The 16,539-nt window shown below is 46.7% G+C and overlaps 1 protein-coding gene across 1 annotated transcript in view; it reads left to right on the top strand.

The window, feature by feature from the left end:
- Nucleotides 1-16,144, top strand: part of LOC147710158 (E3 ubiquitin-protein ligase TRIM39-like) — a 115,518-nt gene extending 99,374 nt beyond the window's left edge. The window contains exons 5-6 of the mRNA XM_086920841.1: nt 4,323-4,375; nt 15,035-16,144. Of these exons, the coding sequence (XP_086776967.1) occupies nt 4,323-4,375; nt 15,035-15,546 (565 nt within the window). The 3' untranslated portion in view covers nt 15,547-16,144. The remainder of the gene's footprint in view (nt 1-4,322; nt 4,376-15,034) is intronic.
- Nucleotides 16,145-16,539: the final 395 nt, after the last annotated feature.

Raw genomic sequence — 16,539 nt, 5'->3', positions numbered from 1 at the left:
CCTCCCACAGATACCGAGGGGCAGATTTTCCCACCTTTAAAGGAGAGCATCTCTATAATGGTGTTGCTAGAACATGAAAGATCTGTGAAAAACAAGAGACCAGAGGAATTTGGCAAAACAGGAACCGTTAGTTTGATTAAACATAGCGGCCGGGAGAACAGTTACAGGCACAGGGTCAAATTTCAATAACTCTGCAGCAGTCTTATATAAAGTTCATTATTAGCAGTAAAATGTTTCTGGCGATCCTTGTATGGCGAGGAATTTAAGTTGCTGCCTCTGGACTGAAATTATTTTAAATGTATAATCCAGATGGGCCTCGACCTTGCATGGACACAATGCGGCCAGTGGGTAACGTGGCCAGATGTCTGGCATGGGGAGCGCCCGATTGCTGTGTTCTGATTGGCTATAAGCCCATTACAAAATAATGGGGTGACCCAATAATTGCCAGAAGATCTGGGTACAATGAGGTAATGAACAAGTGGTCCTTGACTGCTTTAGAGAAGAGTCATTTATAGCTTATCATGGGTGTGTTGCTTACGCCAAACACTGGTAAGACATACCAACAATGAACACAACAACGTACCCTGCTATCTAAGATAGCATTTTTCAAAACGTACAGTCAATGTAAAACACAAAAGCGCCAAAGAATTGCTCAAGTCCAGTATATTTAATTTCATATACTTGAAACAGATCAAAAGGTAATTTATACAAAAGGAAGGTACAAAGATTGCTCAAGGGACGGGAGACTAATGGGTGTGCTTGTGATGGGTAGGGAAAAGTGAATAGTCACTAATATTCAGAGTTTATACATTTGTAATGCTTAGGCAATGGACTGGTAAAGAGACCAGTACAGAAAGGCCTGTCCCAAACCGATTATTTATAACATTTTTTACTGTTTTTTGCAAATGCATAAATGCAACATCAAGCGAAGGGGATGGGATGAGATACAGGCCGTTGATGGGTGGGGTGCGTCGACGTTTCGACTCGGCTTGTGCATAGAGGGTGACTTATACCTCTGCTGTGAGTCTTCTTCAGGACGAAAGGGGGGCAGGGGACAACCTAGGGGTGAAAGATCAACTGTGTGTTAATTGGCGCCTATTACCCAATCCGCGAGAGAATTGAGTGACGTTATAGTCCTAACCTAATCCTGGTGCCACACAGGCATCTCAGGTAAACCACTGGAGGTTGAGTAGTTAATGGCTCTGTCAGGCTTTCTGTGGAAAACCAATACTAACCTTAGTATGCACACAATTCTGCAATGTGACGCAAGGTATGAGGTGACTCTGATTCTGCACTCCCCCGTTAGTAGGGAGCTGAAATCCACTCATGAGAGCCCACCTTGCGAAGTCCTCACCGGTATTTAAAACCGTCAATTAATTAGAACAAGGTCATCAGACATTTGAATTAATCTGTCAAGACCTGCAAGTTAAGGAGATGGAACTAAGTTAAATAAGGGTTAAAAGCTGCCAAAGTAAAGCTTGTCGTTTTGGCAGTGGTTTCAGAAATTTACCTTAAATGAAAAGCTGGGCGTCGCACGCCTCGTAGAATCCCTTCTGCCAAGTTCAGAAGCAGGAACGAACTGGCAGAAGGCTTGCGTTTATGTGCCGAAAGCAGTGTGAGCCGGGGAAACATGCATGTCGCACGTTCAGCCCTCGCGCGGCATTCAAGGAGCTCAGAGCTCGTAAACCACGGAGCCCATGAGATCAAGTTCAAAGGCCCACCAGGGTGGATACCAGAGAGTGCAATACTGTAATATCCTTAAAGCCATGCCGGCAATTTTAAAAGGTGCAATTATATACAGTGATCACTCTTGAATGAGAAGGTACCAACAAGAAACTGGGTTCCAATCTCAATTGGAGAATAACATGTGCATCCAAGCAGGCCTAATCTGAGATATGTGTAGGAATTATATAACACGTATGTGCACTAAGTCCCTACAGTGCAGTGAGAGCGATAGGGTGCCATTATATGCAGTGTACTAATACATAATGGGAGTACGCAGTGTGGGAGAACACTAATGTGGTATTCGCAATCGGGGTAATTATTCATGTGTGGATACCGATTTGCGTAGGGAGCTGTACATATAACATAGGAGAAGCTTAAGGGGTTTATATGCAAGAGAAGAAAACATAGTAGTTCAACAAACCATGGGGATACATATTTATGCATGTATAAAGGTCACATGTGAAGGTACGGAGCGACAACAATTAGGTGTATATACATGATGCCATGGATGGGAGGTGCATACATATATTACAATTCATATTCACAAGCGGTGTATATACATGGCGTGCATACATATTACTAATCATATTTACAAGCGGTGTATATACATAGAGTGATAAGGAATCTAATGTATTCTGCCTATTTACAAACTATAAAGTCGGTGCTGGGTAGCCATATAGCCTTCCTATATACATCCTACTAGCTCTATATGCCGTGTCAGAATGTGCAGGTCTAAGGACCAAGGCTCTGGATGGTGGTGTTTAGCCAATACTCAAAGTTGCCGCCTGTCTGGCTATCTCCTCGTATTCGTTCAACCCCCTAAGTGCTGTGTCAAATGTGTGAATCCATTTACACTCACAATAGTTCAGGGTGTTGGAGAAATTCCCACCCCTTGGGCTCCTTTGGACTTTTTCGATCACCCATCCTTTTAGGCTCTCGGCCGAGTGCCCGAAGGTGATAAAGTGTTCTACTAGTGGGGCACCTTGTACCCCACACCGTATTCTACTACAGTGTTGTAAGACACGGGTTTTGACTTTCTGCGTTGTTTGCCCGATATACAAAAAGCTACGGGGCATGAGATGGCATATATGACCCCTGAGGAGTTACAATTGGTGTGATCCCTCATTGTGTACGTGTAGTCATTGTGTTTGAAATTCTTGATCTCCTTGGTCATTGGGCAGGCTTTGCAGCCCCCACACTTAAAATGGCCCTTAATGGGGGTGATGTTCCATAGTGGTAACTGGACACTGTTGGGTTTGGGTGTTTGTTAACATTGCTCATGGTGTACACAAGTTAATCGATCCTGTGTCTGAGAATTATTGTTTTAAGGTTCCAAAAGATACTCCCTTTGGCTAAACCAGGCCCTCTTACGTGCCTTCTTGAGGAGCCTGATGGGATAGCCACGATCAGTCAACCAATACTAATTTTAGTAGGATTAGGTCAGTACTATACCGTCACTCAGTTCTCTCCCGGATTGGGTTAATAGGTGCCAATTAAAGCACAGTTGATCTTTCACCCCTAGGTTGCCCCCCCTTTTGTCCTGAAGAAGTCTTGCAGCGGAGGTATAAGTCATCCTCTATGCACAAGCCGAGTCGAAACGTCGACGCACCCAACCCATCGACGGCCTGAATCTCATCCCATCCCCTTCGCTTGATGTTGCATTTATGCATTTACAAAAAACTGTAAACATTTTTATAAATAATCTGTTTGGGACAGGCCTTTCTTTACTAGTCTCTTTACCAGTCCATTGCCTAGCAGTAGAAATGTATAAACTCTGAATATTAGTGACTATTCACCTTTTCCTACCCATCACGAGCACACCCATTCTTCTCCCATCCCTTGAGCAACCTTTGTACCTTCCTTTTGTCTAAATTAACTTTTGATCAGTTTCAAGTATATAAAATTAAATATACTGGACTTAAACAATTCTTTGACCCTTTCGTGTTTTACATTGACTGTACGTTTTGAAAAATGCTATCTTAGATAGCAGGGTATGTTGTTGTGTTCATTTTTGGTATGTCTTACCAGTGTTTGACTTAATTAAGCAACACACACATGATAAATCATAAATTACTCTTCTCTAAAGCAGTCACGGACCACTTGTTCATTACCTGATTGGCTATATGTTCCTAACTAATGTGGCATCTGAATTTGTAGTGTTTTAGGAGCACACGTAACCCCTCCAGCCATGTGCATTATTGGGGCCAATCTCCGGCTGTGCGTACTTTATATACACAAGACTCCACCAGAAGCAGATGTAACGTGTTAGTCAGCCCCCCTCTCACTGAGCTGACCACCGCTCATAGACGACCCAATCTGAGCCTCTCCGTGGACTCACATGAAGCACACTGGTCTCACTGAGCTATCTGCCATAGAACACCCACATCCTGTCATAAGATGTTAAAGGTACTTTTGGATATCGTTCGAGCTTTGTCTGTTGTGTATGAACCGTAACTCACACTGACCTCTAGTCCGCAGGCGCTGCTCTTAATACTGAATCTTATTTCAAATACAGGTCTTATGTGATATTCATCCTCTGTTCCTGTAGCTGTCATTGCTCTTTAATACAAGGATGATGTGTGTGTTATTTATTACAGGTGTAATAAAGTGAAGATTCAGTGCCCAGAGATGGTGGTGAAGAGTTTTAAAGGTAAATATCATTGTGACGATTAACTCTGTATGTTATGGTTCATGAAAATTATGTGGTATGGTATGGTTTTGTGTGGTATGGTATGGAATGTTATGTTCGTATGGTATGGGATAGGAAGGGATGAGATTGTGTATGGTATGGTATTGTATGGTTTGGAACGTTATGATTGGATGGGATGGTGTGGTGTGCTATGGGTTGGTATCATGGTGTAATATGGTGTGGTGGGATGGTGTGGTGTGGATTGGTGTGGTGTGCTATGGAACGGTATGGCATGGAATGTTATGGTGGTATGGTATGGGGTAGGAAGGGATTAGATGCGATTGGATGGTGTGGATTGGAGTTTTATGGAATGGTATGTTATGGCGGTATGGTATGGAACGTTATGATGGGATGGTGTGATGTGATATGGGGTGGGATCATAGTATAATATGGGATGGCATGGAATTGCACCTCAGAATTTGGCATGTACTGCAGAACTCATTCTGTGTTCCAGAGTTCTAGCTCCAACAGTGACCTAACACATGCTTCTACACTGACCTAGCACATGCACCTACACTTACCCAGCACATGCACCCACACTGACCTAGCGCATGCACCCACACTGACCTAGCACATGGTTCTACACTGACCTAGCACATGCACCTACACTGACTAAGCACATGCACCCACACTGACCTAGCACATGCATCTACACTGACCTAGCACATGCACCCACACTGACCTAGCACATGCATCTACACTGACCTAACACATGCACCCACACTGACCTAGCACATGCACCCACACTGACCTAGCACATGCATCTACACTGACCTAGCACATGCACCCACACTGACCTAGCACATGCATCTACACTGACCTAGCACATGCACCCACACTGACCTAGCTCATGTACCTACACTGTCGTAGTTCGTGCACTTACCCTGAGCTACCCCATGCACCTACACTGACCTAGTGCATACTTCTACTCTGATCTAACGTATGCACCTATAGTGACGTAGTGTATGAACCTACACTGACGTAGCACATGCACCCATGCTGGCCTAGCGCATGCTCCTACACTAACCTAGCGCATATATCTACAGTGATGTAGTGCATCCATCTACAATGCAGGTTAGTATATGACTGGTACTGTACACCTTGGAGTAGATCTGTCATTCTGTACCATCAAATGTAGTGTACTGACTAGTACTGTATACCTTTGAGTAGCTCTCTCGCTCTGTATCATCTAATATAGATTACTAACTAGTACAGTATGTCTTGGATCAATTCTGTTTTCTGTACATTCTAATGCACTGTACTGGCTATTACATTATAGCTTGGAGTAGCTCTGTAGCTCTGTACCATCTAATGCAGTGTACTGACTAGTACTGTATACCTTCTAATAACTCTCTCACTCTGTACCACGTAAAGAAGTACTGACTAGTACTGTATACCTCTAGTAGCTGTCCTTCCCTGCAGCATCCATTGCGGTGTACTGATTACTACTGTATACCTTTGAAGTATTTGAAGTAGCTTTGTCACTCTGTGACTTCTAATAGAGATTACTGACTAGTACAGATCACCTTCTAGCACCTTTGAGATGCACCCCAGTTGCCGAACATTTGCCCCAAGATTTCTCATCCTTTTCTACCTGAAGGACATCTGTTGAAGCTTGGTTTATTTTTGAGAAGCAGCTTCACCTCTTGTAAGCCTTTTCTTTCCTCCTAGTTCTTGCTTCTGCTCTAACTTTGCTGCTTTAAGACTCTTATTTTCCAGTAGTGGGGAAACTTCCAGTAGTAAGGTTGGATCTAATTGTAACAAGGGTTTGATTATCATGTCACTATTTATTCGACTGGGGTCCGTTTTGTTCACTGTGAGTATCTGCCGTCTGAATTCAGTCCAGCTCCTCTCCCAGTGTGTTAACTGATTCTGTTCTGTTAGCAGTTATTTTTCAGGTCTCGCCTAGGCAGCGCGCATGCGTTGCTCTAGGAGGGCCTTTAGCCATCGGTCTTCACTTTCAAGCGCTGCCCTCGTGCCTGTGGCGTCATCCACCTTGCAGGATCGAGCAGCGGCGTGCCACAAGCACAAGTGCAGTGCTTGAAAAGTGAAGACCTCGCGAGCACGCATGCACGCACCACTCCTGGGCTTGTTCTGTTAGTTGCTCTCTCTATAAGCAGAGAGAAGTGTGTATATAGATTTGCCACAAGGCAGCGTGAGCAAGTGGAGAGCGGCTTGGAAACATGAGGCGGCATACCTGATCACCTCCAGCCTCTGACGGCGTGTTGCTGGGCAACCGAGTACACCGCCTGCACTCCCAGGTGAAACATGTGCACCCTTGTTTGTGTTGTGTGTGAGCATCCGAAGAGTAGCGGTGCTGTCCCACAGCACCTTGACCAATTATACAATGGCGTTGTACTACTTTGGCTGAGTTCGGGACTATTTTGGAATTTATTTACAAGTCTCTTTTCACAACCACTACTGTGCGCCCACTTTTTGTGCATGCCGCTCTGCACCTTTCCTCCCTCCTTTTGTGCTACGTGTCCCTTCGTCTAATTACCGCCATCTTTTTGCTCCGCCATGAGACTGCCCGTAGCTCCTCTTATGTTGTTCATCCCTTCTGCCATTAGCGTACCTTGCCCTCTCCTGTGGCCAGAGCGGATCTGCTAAGCAGCCCCTCCCGTTGCTGGCTCCATTATTGCTGCCCATGTGTGGGCTTGGTCAGGGATGCATTTTCAAGTTGAATACAATATACACGTTCCTCATACCCCGCAGAGCACCAACCAAGATACGAGATATCCATTAACTTGATTAGGATTCTCTAATTGTGACTGATTGGCATATGCAGCGGTAGTGCTGTGGACTTCAGGCAATATTTATATATGTGATTTTCTTTTTGCTTGTGTCACGGCGCAAGGAATTAAACTGTTATTACGTCCATGTACCAGACCGAGGTCAAGACAAAGAGTCACTGTACGTGATGCACAGCTGCTTGTTTATTGTCTCAGTTTCTGGGACACTTTGGCATCAAAGTCGGGAGCTTCTTGACAAGATGGTTGTTCTGAATGGACAGATGACGTGGTACTCCCTTAAGTGCAGAAGTCACTTTGCAGCATTTTCCACAGCTTTATTAGTTGCCAAGATAGACTGATTCATTTTACCCCACACAAGTGACCCCTGAGTGCCTGCGAATGTTGGTTTAGGGATCCTAATGAAAGACTTGTTCAGAAGGGGTAAAGGTTCGAAAACCTGCAGTCCATTTTGATGATCAATAGCTTTGATTGCAACGATTTGACTACCAGGCATTGGCACCTTTTGCAAGTTATGCAAGCTCTTACTGACCTGTTGCTGTTCACAGATCCGGCTATGGGCAGAATCATAGACATCAACAGACCAAAATGGCAGGTGTACCGGAAGTGACATCACACATCCTTTGACCTTAATGACATCACATTAGGGGACGTATATGACTACTACTGACTCCAAGGCATGGTGAATAGTGGCACGGCTCATGGGCCTCCATGCTAATTCAGCATCATGTCAAGGGAAACAGTGATGTGGCAGTCTCCAGCTGTGATAATTGAGAACATGAAAATGGTGAAAGGACAAAAAAAACACAGAGTACTCTTTCAAGGAACTTGGTTCCTTTGTTCATGCAGTACATAATGCAGGAAATTGACGTGCAGCCCATCTCTATGTGTGGGTGTGCAACTCTGATCATGCCAATGTCCACAATTCTTCATTCTTCAGGAAGTGTCTTAGTCAAACGAGGGTGTACTCCAGCCTTCCTGCTCCATCGAAGTATAGGTGATTTCACACAAGATGCATACACTTGGCGTTCCATTGGTTTCTGGAGGGAATGAGAATGAGAGATGGGAGAGCAGTAGAGGAAACAGGTAGGAAAAGGACGGATATCAGTTCTGACGACTAGTAAACCCTGCTGATAACTGTAGGGTCTAAATAAATACAGGACTCCTCCCAACGTGGGTGTGCTCCTCCCATCATTTAATTAAGATCTACTCACACATACATGTGGTACTAGTTCGGCTAGCCATGTAAACCACATAGATTTACACAGGAAAAGCTGGTAATCGTTCTCTGCATGGTTTGATCAGCTGCTACTAGTCGTTCTCTTGGCCGATTCATGGGGCTGTGTTCCTACCACACATCAAAGTCTAGTGCTCTATCAGTGAGCCACCTTCCGAATCATGTACAGCACCCATCAGGAGACTTGTTACCCGGATCTCTTGCACAAGAAAACGCGTGGAGTCGGTCACTTGAAAGAGGGATCTACTGAGCGGTGACCCTGGGCCCAGAGCACTGGTCAAGGCCTCGCACATGGTCACAGATGATCTTAATGGTGATATTACATCACTATCAATATTTTTGATGATTTCACTAAAATCATGTTTGCTGACAGTGGGAATATTGCTGTTTAATTGAGTGACCATTGCAGGGACATCTACATGTTGTGGTAGTGCAACCTTCTCGCTCATTTTAATGTCTGATTATGTGTATTGGTGGAGTTTCAAAGACATCAAGCATTATCTTTAATCAGTCAAGATATTGGTTATGAGTGACCTATTGATGAGTGCAAAACAGACTTTTTTGCTCAGGCTTTATCGTTAACTGCAGCAATACATTGTTTTGATTGTTTTCCATGCTGCCTTAAACACTGATCTTGAATAAGGGAATAAACAGGGCATTTTCTAGTCAGCCTAAGACTTGCTACCGATAGTATTTTCACACAACTGCCCCATGTTTAACAACACCGAAGGGAAAATTTTCTTTTGAGGTACAGTTTTTACTGTTCATCACTGTATTTGTGTTCGAAAGAAAAGATATTAAAATAAAAGTAAATATCCCATCATTCAACACAAAATACCATTCCACATAATTCCACTCATAACACACAATCTCACTCCACATAGTTCCAGTACACTCAATACCACATAATTACTATCTGCATAATTCCACTGCACACCATGCCACATAATTCCACTACACAAATCCACTCGGCACAATTCCACAACTAAAAATTACAATCCAACCCACATTATTCCACTACACAACACATGCATACACACACATAAAATGTGTTTTACACAGGGGAAGCACATTGTCATTTACAATGCCACTAGCTCTAACCCAAACAAATGTGAGACCTATTGCATTTCCAATGCTTGTATTTGATTTTCCCTGTAAGATGAATGAATGAATATACAGCTACATAACAAGAGCAACTTTGTTTTTATTAGATCATTAATGCTCGAAATATTTGTGCAAAAATGAACCCCTTTGTGGTCGATGCAAAAACAAATTCAGTTTGGGATGGATCCCTAAAGACATTTACTAATTCAGTGACAGCACGGCTTGTAATGCGGGTTTACCCATCGTGAATTTAAAGGCCCAAACAACAATCTTTTTTATTTTGATATCTCTATCGGTATTTCATATAAATAATATAACGGCAGTGACACGATGTCACACAAGGCCCTTTTCCGTTTCTCGATAGCGCATGGTATATTCTCCTAATGGGAGCTTCTTTGTTATTCACATGCAAGGGACTTAAAGCTTGAGTATATCATCACTGCCATTTGCTTTCACGCACACAAAGCACTCCACAACGCCGGACCAGCCTACCGTAACAGCAGACTCCGCTTCTACACCCCCACCCGCCAGCTCAGCTCCACCAGCCTCGCCGCTATCCCCCGCATCCAACGAATGACCTCCGGCGGCAGATTCTTCTCCTACCTCGCCGCCAAGACCTGGAACACCCTCCCTACCCACATACGGCAGACCCAAGACCTACTCGCCTTCAGAAGACTCCTCAAGACCTGGCTCTTCGAGCAGGAGGAGCCCTCCCCCCCCCCCCCCCCTCAGCGCCTTGAGACCCTCACGGGTAAGTAGCGAGCTCTACAAGTACTCTGATTGATTTCAAGGTGCCCCAGCACTGACAAAAGTGCACATAACCCGGAAACATCCCACAAGGTTCGTCTTCATGGTAGACATGCGTTGCAGCATTTTTTATGTCATTTCTTTTTTAATACAGGTGTTCAATTATACATAATATAATACTAATTATATATAAGGTAACAGAAATGGCAATAGCGATCGCTAAACACTTATAAGTTCCCAAAGGCAAGACCTATTGGCTATTCCAATGCTTGTTTTTAACATTGGGTAGACTTGACCAGACTGACTAGCATGCGATCCACTCTTTCCCAAAATGTGACTTTTTGTAATGAGCTTTCCTAAGCTTCTGACGCTGTCTTTTAGTCGGCTGTGTGCTGTCTTCAAGTGGGTCGCACCTTAATAAAGTATGGGTAATATGAGTTACTGGTTCTCCCAGATCTATACTAGTTTTGCGAGGTGGACAAAGCAGAGAGACACCACAGCTTTCAGTCTCCTGTGGCACCTGCTAGTTAACGACCTTTCGGCTCCACCTCGCTGCTGTTCCGAAATTACTTAACTCGACTCCACTGTAACCTTTCCTAATTGTGTTGTTTTTTTGGCAAGGAACTTTATTATTTGAAGCACAATTGTCAGAATTGGTTGGTGTGGTAAAAGTCCACTGTTTTTGAAGTTGTCTTTAACTGCAGCTTAATGTCGTCCAAAACAGAGTCTACAAATCTTGGAAGGGATGCCAGCAGGGGCGGTGGGTGACCCCAAATTTTGAAAAATAAGAAGAAAAATCGTGCATTTTCAAGCAAATTTGAGAAAGCAGGAAGGTTAATAAAGCAATTGTGAAAGTGCAGTTATTACATTAATAGATGGCATAACATAGGTAGCTGCTTATTCAGTATAATCACACAATGACCATGAAAGGTTCCACAGCATATTCTAAAGCAGGACAAAACAAAACGCCCACTCTGCGACGTTTCCCACTTTCACTGAGCTATGATGGACTCTCTGCCCTCCTGCACTCTATGGCACCCATGCCCTGTGCACCGTCTACCACTGCGTCACACTCCCCTATGCGCATACCACTTGGTTTGTACTTGTAATCCCATCCTTCATCCGCTTTTTTTGTTGTTGCAGTTTTTATATAGCGCGAACTCGACCAGAAGGTATTGCAGCGCTTTACATGAACACCAATCACAATACACATCATTTTCGATAAACACGGGGAGATTAAGTAATTTGCCCAGAATCACAGGTTGTTGAGCCGAAGCCGAGACCCAAACCTGATTCCCCAGCTCCAAGGTCGGTAGGACATCCTGGGGAGGAAGGAGAAAAAGGGAGGGGGAGAGGAGTCAGGGGAGCCCTGGTGAGTGTGAGAAGAGGGGAGAAGAGCCGAGTGAGCGCGTCCCGGAGAGAGGGAGTGAAGAGGAGGGGGGCTGAGCGCGGACCCCGCCAGAAGCAAAGGACGAGGGGCTGACTAGAGACAGAGAGAGGGCAGAGGAGAGACAGAGAGAGAGAGAGAGGGCAGCTGGCACCAAGGAGAGACAGAGAGCACGAGGCACAAGGAGGAGCAGGGCGCACGTGCACAGAGACATCCTTCAATATAGATGAAGAGAGAGCGGAGGACATAACGGGACAAAGACCAAGAAGGGGAGAGTGACCGAGACGGGGCAGAAAAGAGACAGGGGGAGGTACCGAGAGTGGAGGGGCAGACAGAGTTCCTGGGCAGAATAAAGACAGCGCGTGAGAGAGGAGCGCTCTCACCCCGAACACCTCGCGGAGGTACTTCCTCCTCTCCCAGGATACCTCCTGCCTCCTCACCCGGGATAACTCCTGCCTCCTCACTTGGGATACCTCCTGCCAACTCACTCACTCTGAGGGAGAGAGTTCCATCTGCCTCCTCATCCCGGACACCACCTGCCTCCTCTCCCAGGATACCTCCTCCCTCCTCGCCGGGGACATCTCTTGCATCACAAGCCCGGACTCCTCTTCGGTGAGTTCGAGCGGTCCACCTGCCTCCTCTCCTGGAGCTCTCCTGCCTCTCTCTTCAGACCCCTCCTGCCTCCTCACCTCGGACCCCTCCTGCCTCGCCACGGATTGCTCCTCGCTGTCCCACAGAAGCTCTTAACCCCTCGGCCCTGACAGCACCTCCGTCAGGTAGAAAACTCAGGCTGCACTTTCAACCCGAACGCATCTGAGAGAGGTAGAAAGACCCCGGGTTGTCTGCTCTCCCTGACACCCCCGGGTGAAGAACAGAAGGATCAGACTGCCTCCTGACCACGGGTGGACCTCAGTGAGGTACAGAGACCCCAGGCTGCCGGCGCCCCCCGGATACCTGCCTCGGTGAGGTACAAAGACCCCAGGCTGCCTCCTCGCCACGGGTGGACCCCAGGGAGGTACAAAGACCCCAGGCTGCCTGCGCCCCACGGATACCCACCTCGGTGAGGTACAAAGACCCCAGGCTGCCTCCTCACCACGGTGGACCCCAGGGAGGTACAAAGACCCCCAGGTGCCTCCTATCTCCCGACACATCTCAGTGAGGTATAAAGATCCCAGTCTGCCTGCACCCCCGGACACTTCATCGGAGAGGTACGGAGACCACCGTGTGCCTGTTCTCCCCCCCGGACACCCCATCGGAGAGGTACAGAGACCCCTGTGTGACTGTTCCCTGGGACACCCACTCAGTGAGGTACAAGGACCCCAGGCTGCCTCCTCCCCTTCGGATCCCTCCCCGGTGAGGTACAGAGACCCCCAGGCTGCCAGCCCCCCCGGACACCCCTCCTCACCATGACCTGCATCACGGATTTCTTCACCTACGAGACCACCAAATCCGTGGTGGTGAAGAGCTGGACATTCGGCGTCATCAACCGGGCTGTGCAGCTCCTCATCATCGCCTACTTCAGCGGGTAGGCGCTGTCTGTCCGTTGGTGGATGTGTGGGTCTGTCCTTGTGTGTGCAGAGATGGACGTGTGCATGTGCCATTGCCCTTACTGTTGTGATAAAAGCACTGTGAGTCCGTCACAGGCCATACATTCGATTTGGCATGGATCTTTCGTGAGAGGCAGAGCTCTGAGCCTCTTCCTTGACAGGATGTCCCACCCCCACCACGCGTGGCATCCAATGATGGATGCTGCGCGGTGGACCAGCCAATCCTGGCGCTGCATGCAGCGCCAGGATTGGCTAGGGGGGCACATTTGCTGCTCGCCCTGTCGCCCTTTGGAAACCCGGGCTGTGGCACCAAACAAGCACCTCTGGGTCCCGCTGGCGAACTTACAGTGCGCATGCTTGAGAAAGTTGCCAACTTTCCGAAGCATGCGCACTGTAAGTTCCCCAGCACCGCGGGACTGTCACTGCGCACTATAGTCTGCTGCAGCCTGAGTGTGGACTGTCACTCAAGCTGCAGCAGGCCAACCCCCCTGCGCAATTCCCTCCGGTGGCTGTATTTTATTTAGAAGATAGTTACTAGGATTGCGGACGGCGGCCGCGATGCGGGTCCATGGTGGCTGGTGGGGCTACGCCCCTACGCCCCAATGGACGCACCGCTGCTGGATGCCAGTTTATCTAAAACTGGACTGCAGACACAAGCAGGAACATATTGTGTGTCAACTTGTGCCCTCAGGAATATAGAGAGCTTTTGTATTGAATAAGTCCACCTAGATGTCTGACTTACTAGACTGGTATGTTAAGGCTTCGATGACAGTTTGAAATGAACTAAGCAAAATATCCCACGTATTGTTGTCGTTTCCTCCCCAACAAGGGAAGTGGCGGCCCAGTACTTCAGCTTGTCGGGAGATGTCTGGAGACAGTGATAAGGGGGGGCCAGCCAGAGGTATTCCTTCTCCCTGTATCAACACAGGCTTTGCCTGTGGCTCCACCTGTGAGTGGAAAGGTCTCATCCAATTAAGTCTTCCTCCAGAACTCGAATGTAATTCGACAGCCCTATAAGAGAAATACCATTGGTAATTTACTGTTTTGTTCCCTGGACAGGATCCTTGCCGTCCAAGCCTGAAAGTTGAGGCTTAAAGCTGTTATCGTTGGAATTAAATGGTTGGTGAACCTCAACTATCACTTGCCTAACCTTGCCCTTTGTCAGGACAGTGTTTGGCTCTATTACAGATTAAGCCGCCAGTGGCCCATTGGAAATAATAACCAGTCCCTCAGGAACTGTATCCGGCTCAGACTTCAAAATCCCTGAGTCATTCTGACTTCAATGAGCTCAACACCTGAGTTTACCTTCTCTCCATGGCTCGGAAGCTCCTTTTCGCCCAGTCCTTCCACTGGAAGGCAGATTTTTTAGTTTTAATTTCTGCGGAGGTAACAGATATTAAAGATATTTACAGGGTTTTGGGTGTTATTTCGGAAAAACCAGGTTAAAATGCACGTAGCAGGCTTGTAATCCACTTGCCTTGTTGTGATATGTAAGTAAAGCAGTCACTGGATTCTTTAAAAAAAAAAAATTTCGTCTCGATTTCTCTCTGTACTATTTTGCTGGTAGTTTGAACCTCTGCTATAATTGAAGGAAATCCCCTTCTTGTTCAATCAATCAATCAATCAATCAATCAAATAAACTTTATTCGGTTTCACAAAAGTAAACTATAAAAGGTACCCCCCTTCTTGTTTTGTTGTAGCCTCTGCTTGCGTGGGTTTCATTTTTTCTCTCTAGCGCTGTGTGCTCCTTCCAGATGTGGTGTAAATTAATCATATGTACAACAGAAGCAGTAATTACAGCCTTTATTTGTGTTATTAAATCTCTCATTCTGAATCTCTTCTCTGCAGTGATGGTGACTCTGGATCCTGACACGGCTCATCGTTGGCTCCTCCTGTCTGAGGGGGGGAGACGAGCGAGATGGACGGGCACAGCACAGCCCCTGCCGGACACCCCCAAGAGATTCACCCGCGACCCCTGTGTGCTGGGGAGCGAGGGGTTCACCTCCGGCAGACATTACTGGGAGGTGCAGCCGCTGCAGGAGGGGGCGCTGTGGCATGTGGGGGTCGCAGCGGAGTCAGTGAACAGGAAGGGCTTCTTCACATGGTCACCTGGGGGGGGAGTCTGGGCTGTGTGGGGGTCGAACGGTCAGTACAAGGCTCTCACCTTCCCTCCGACCCCTCTGTTCCCTCGTGAGAAGCCCCGGAAGCTGGGGGTGTATCTGGACTACGAGGGGGGGCGGCTGTCCCTGTACAATGCTGACTCCATGGAGCTTCTCTACTCCTTCCCGCAGGCCCCCTTCACACAGAGGCTCTTCCCGTACTTTGGTCTCTGGGACAGAGCGGAGCTGAGGCTGGTGTGAGAGTGACTCCCCCCCCTCCCCCCAACTGTCATCTACAGTTCAAAGAATCTTCAAACACCAGCATTCCAAAGAATCTTCTTCACAACGACCCTCCCACATGTTGCCATGACACCCAGAAGCCTCATGTGAAACTGACTGCTACATATCTCTTTTTCTTGTACAATTTTAAAACAAGGGCAGGAAATGTTTGCTGCGTGAATTATGCAGCAGACATCATGTCACATATGATAAAGTCTCTTTAAACTACAAAAATGTGTATTTCTTTCACACATGGATCTTTGACATGAATATGCACATTATAGCGCTGCGCTGTGAAGTACTTATTGAAAGTGATTGTTTTTAAACATGACCCTAGAAACCAGTCCTGCCCCGCCCAATAACAGGGATATTATTAATGACCTCAGACGCAAGACAGTTGTCACGTGAACCCTGTATGTAACTCAGATTCAGGGCGGCTTTAGGACAGTGCGACCGGTGCAGCCGCACCTGCGCTAATCTGGGAGCAGTGATGTGTGCAGAAATAACTTTGGGTTTTAAAAGCACCTGCTGCCTCCTTGTGTGTCCAGCAGGTTTCAGGCAACAATAAAAATGTCAAGATGACACAGGTGAATAATGTTTCTGCTGGAGAGAGATCGAAGTTTTGCCTTGTCACAGTTTCAACTCATCCTTAAGTAGCGCAGAGGGTTAATATGCCGGCTGCAAAGAACGTGTACATGCAGAACACAGAACGTTAATCCTCATTGGTGTGTGTAACATTTCCTATAGACTGATTTACACATATGAGATTCATTGCCTCTGTTAATGTGTGTTTGGTGTAAAGTGCTCTGACACCTACGAGTTGGCATGAGTAGCGCTATAAAACAAAAGACATGCGTATGAGAGAGGGACTGTACAGAGATGGGTGCCACTGTTGGAAGGTGGGGGTGAGGGAATATTTAGAAATGGTGTCATGGGCGGAGGGGCACAAATAAATATTGTCGCACCTGGCGCCTC

Source organism: Lissotriton vulgaris, chromosome 5 (genome assembly GCF_964263255.1).
Source record: "Lissotriton vulgaris chromosome 5, aLisVul1.2, whole genome shotgun sequence".
Classification (NCBI taxonomy): domain Eukaryota; kingdom Metazoa; phylum Chordata; class Amphibia; order Caudata; family Salamandridae; genus Lissotriton; species Lissotriton vulgaris.
This window is presented reverse-complemented; position numbering and strand designations above follow the sequence as displayed.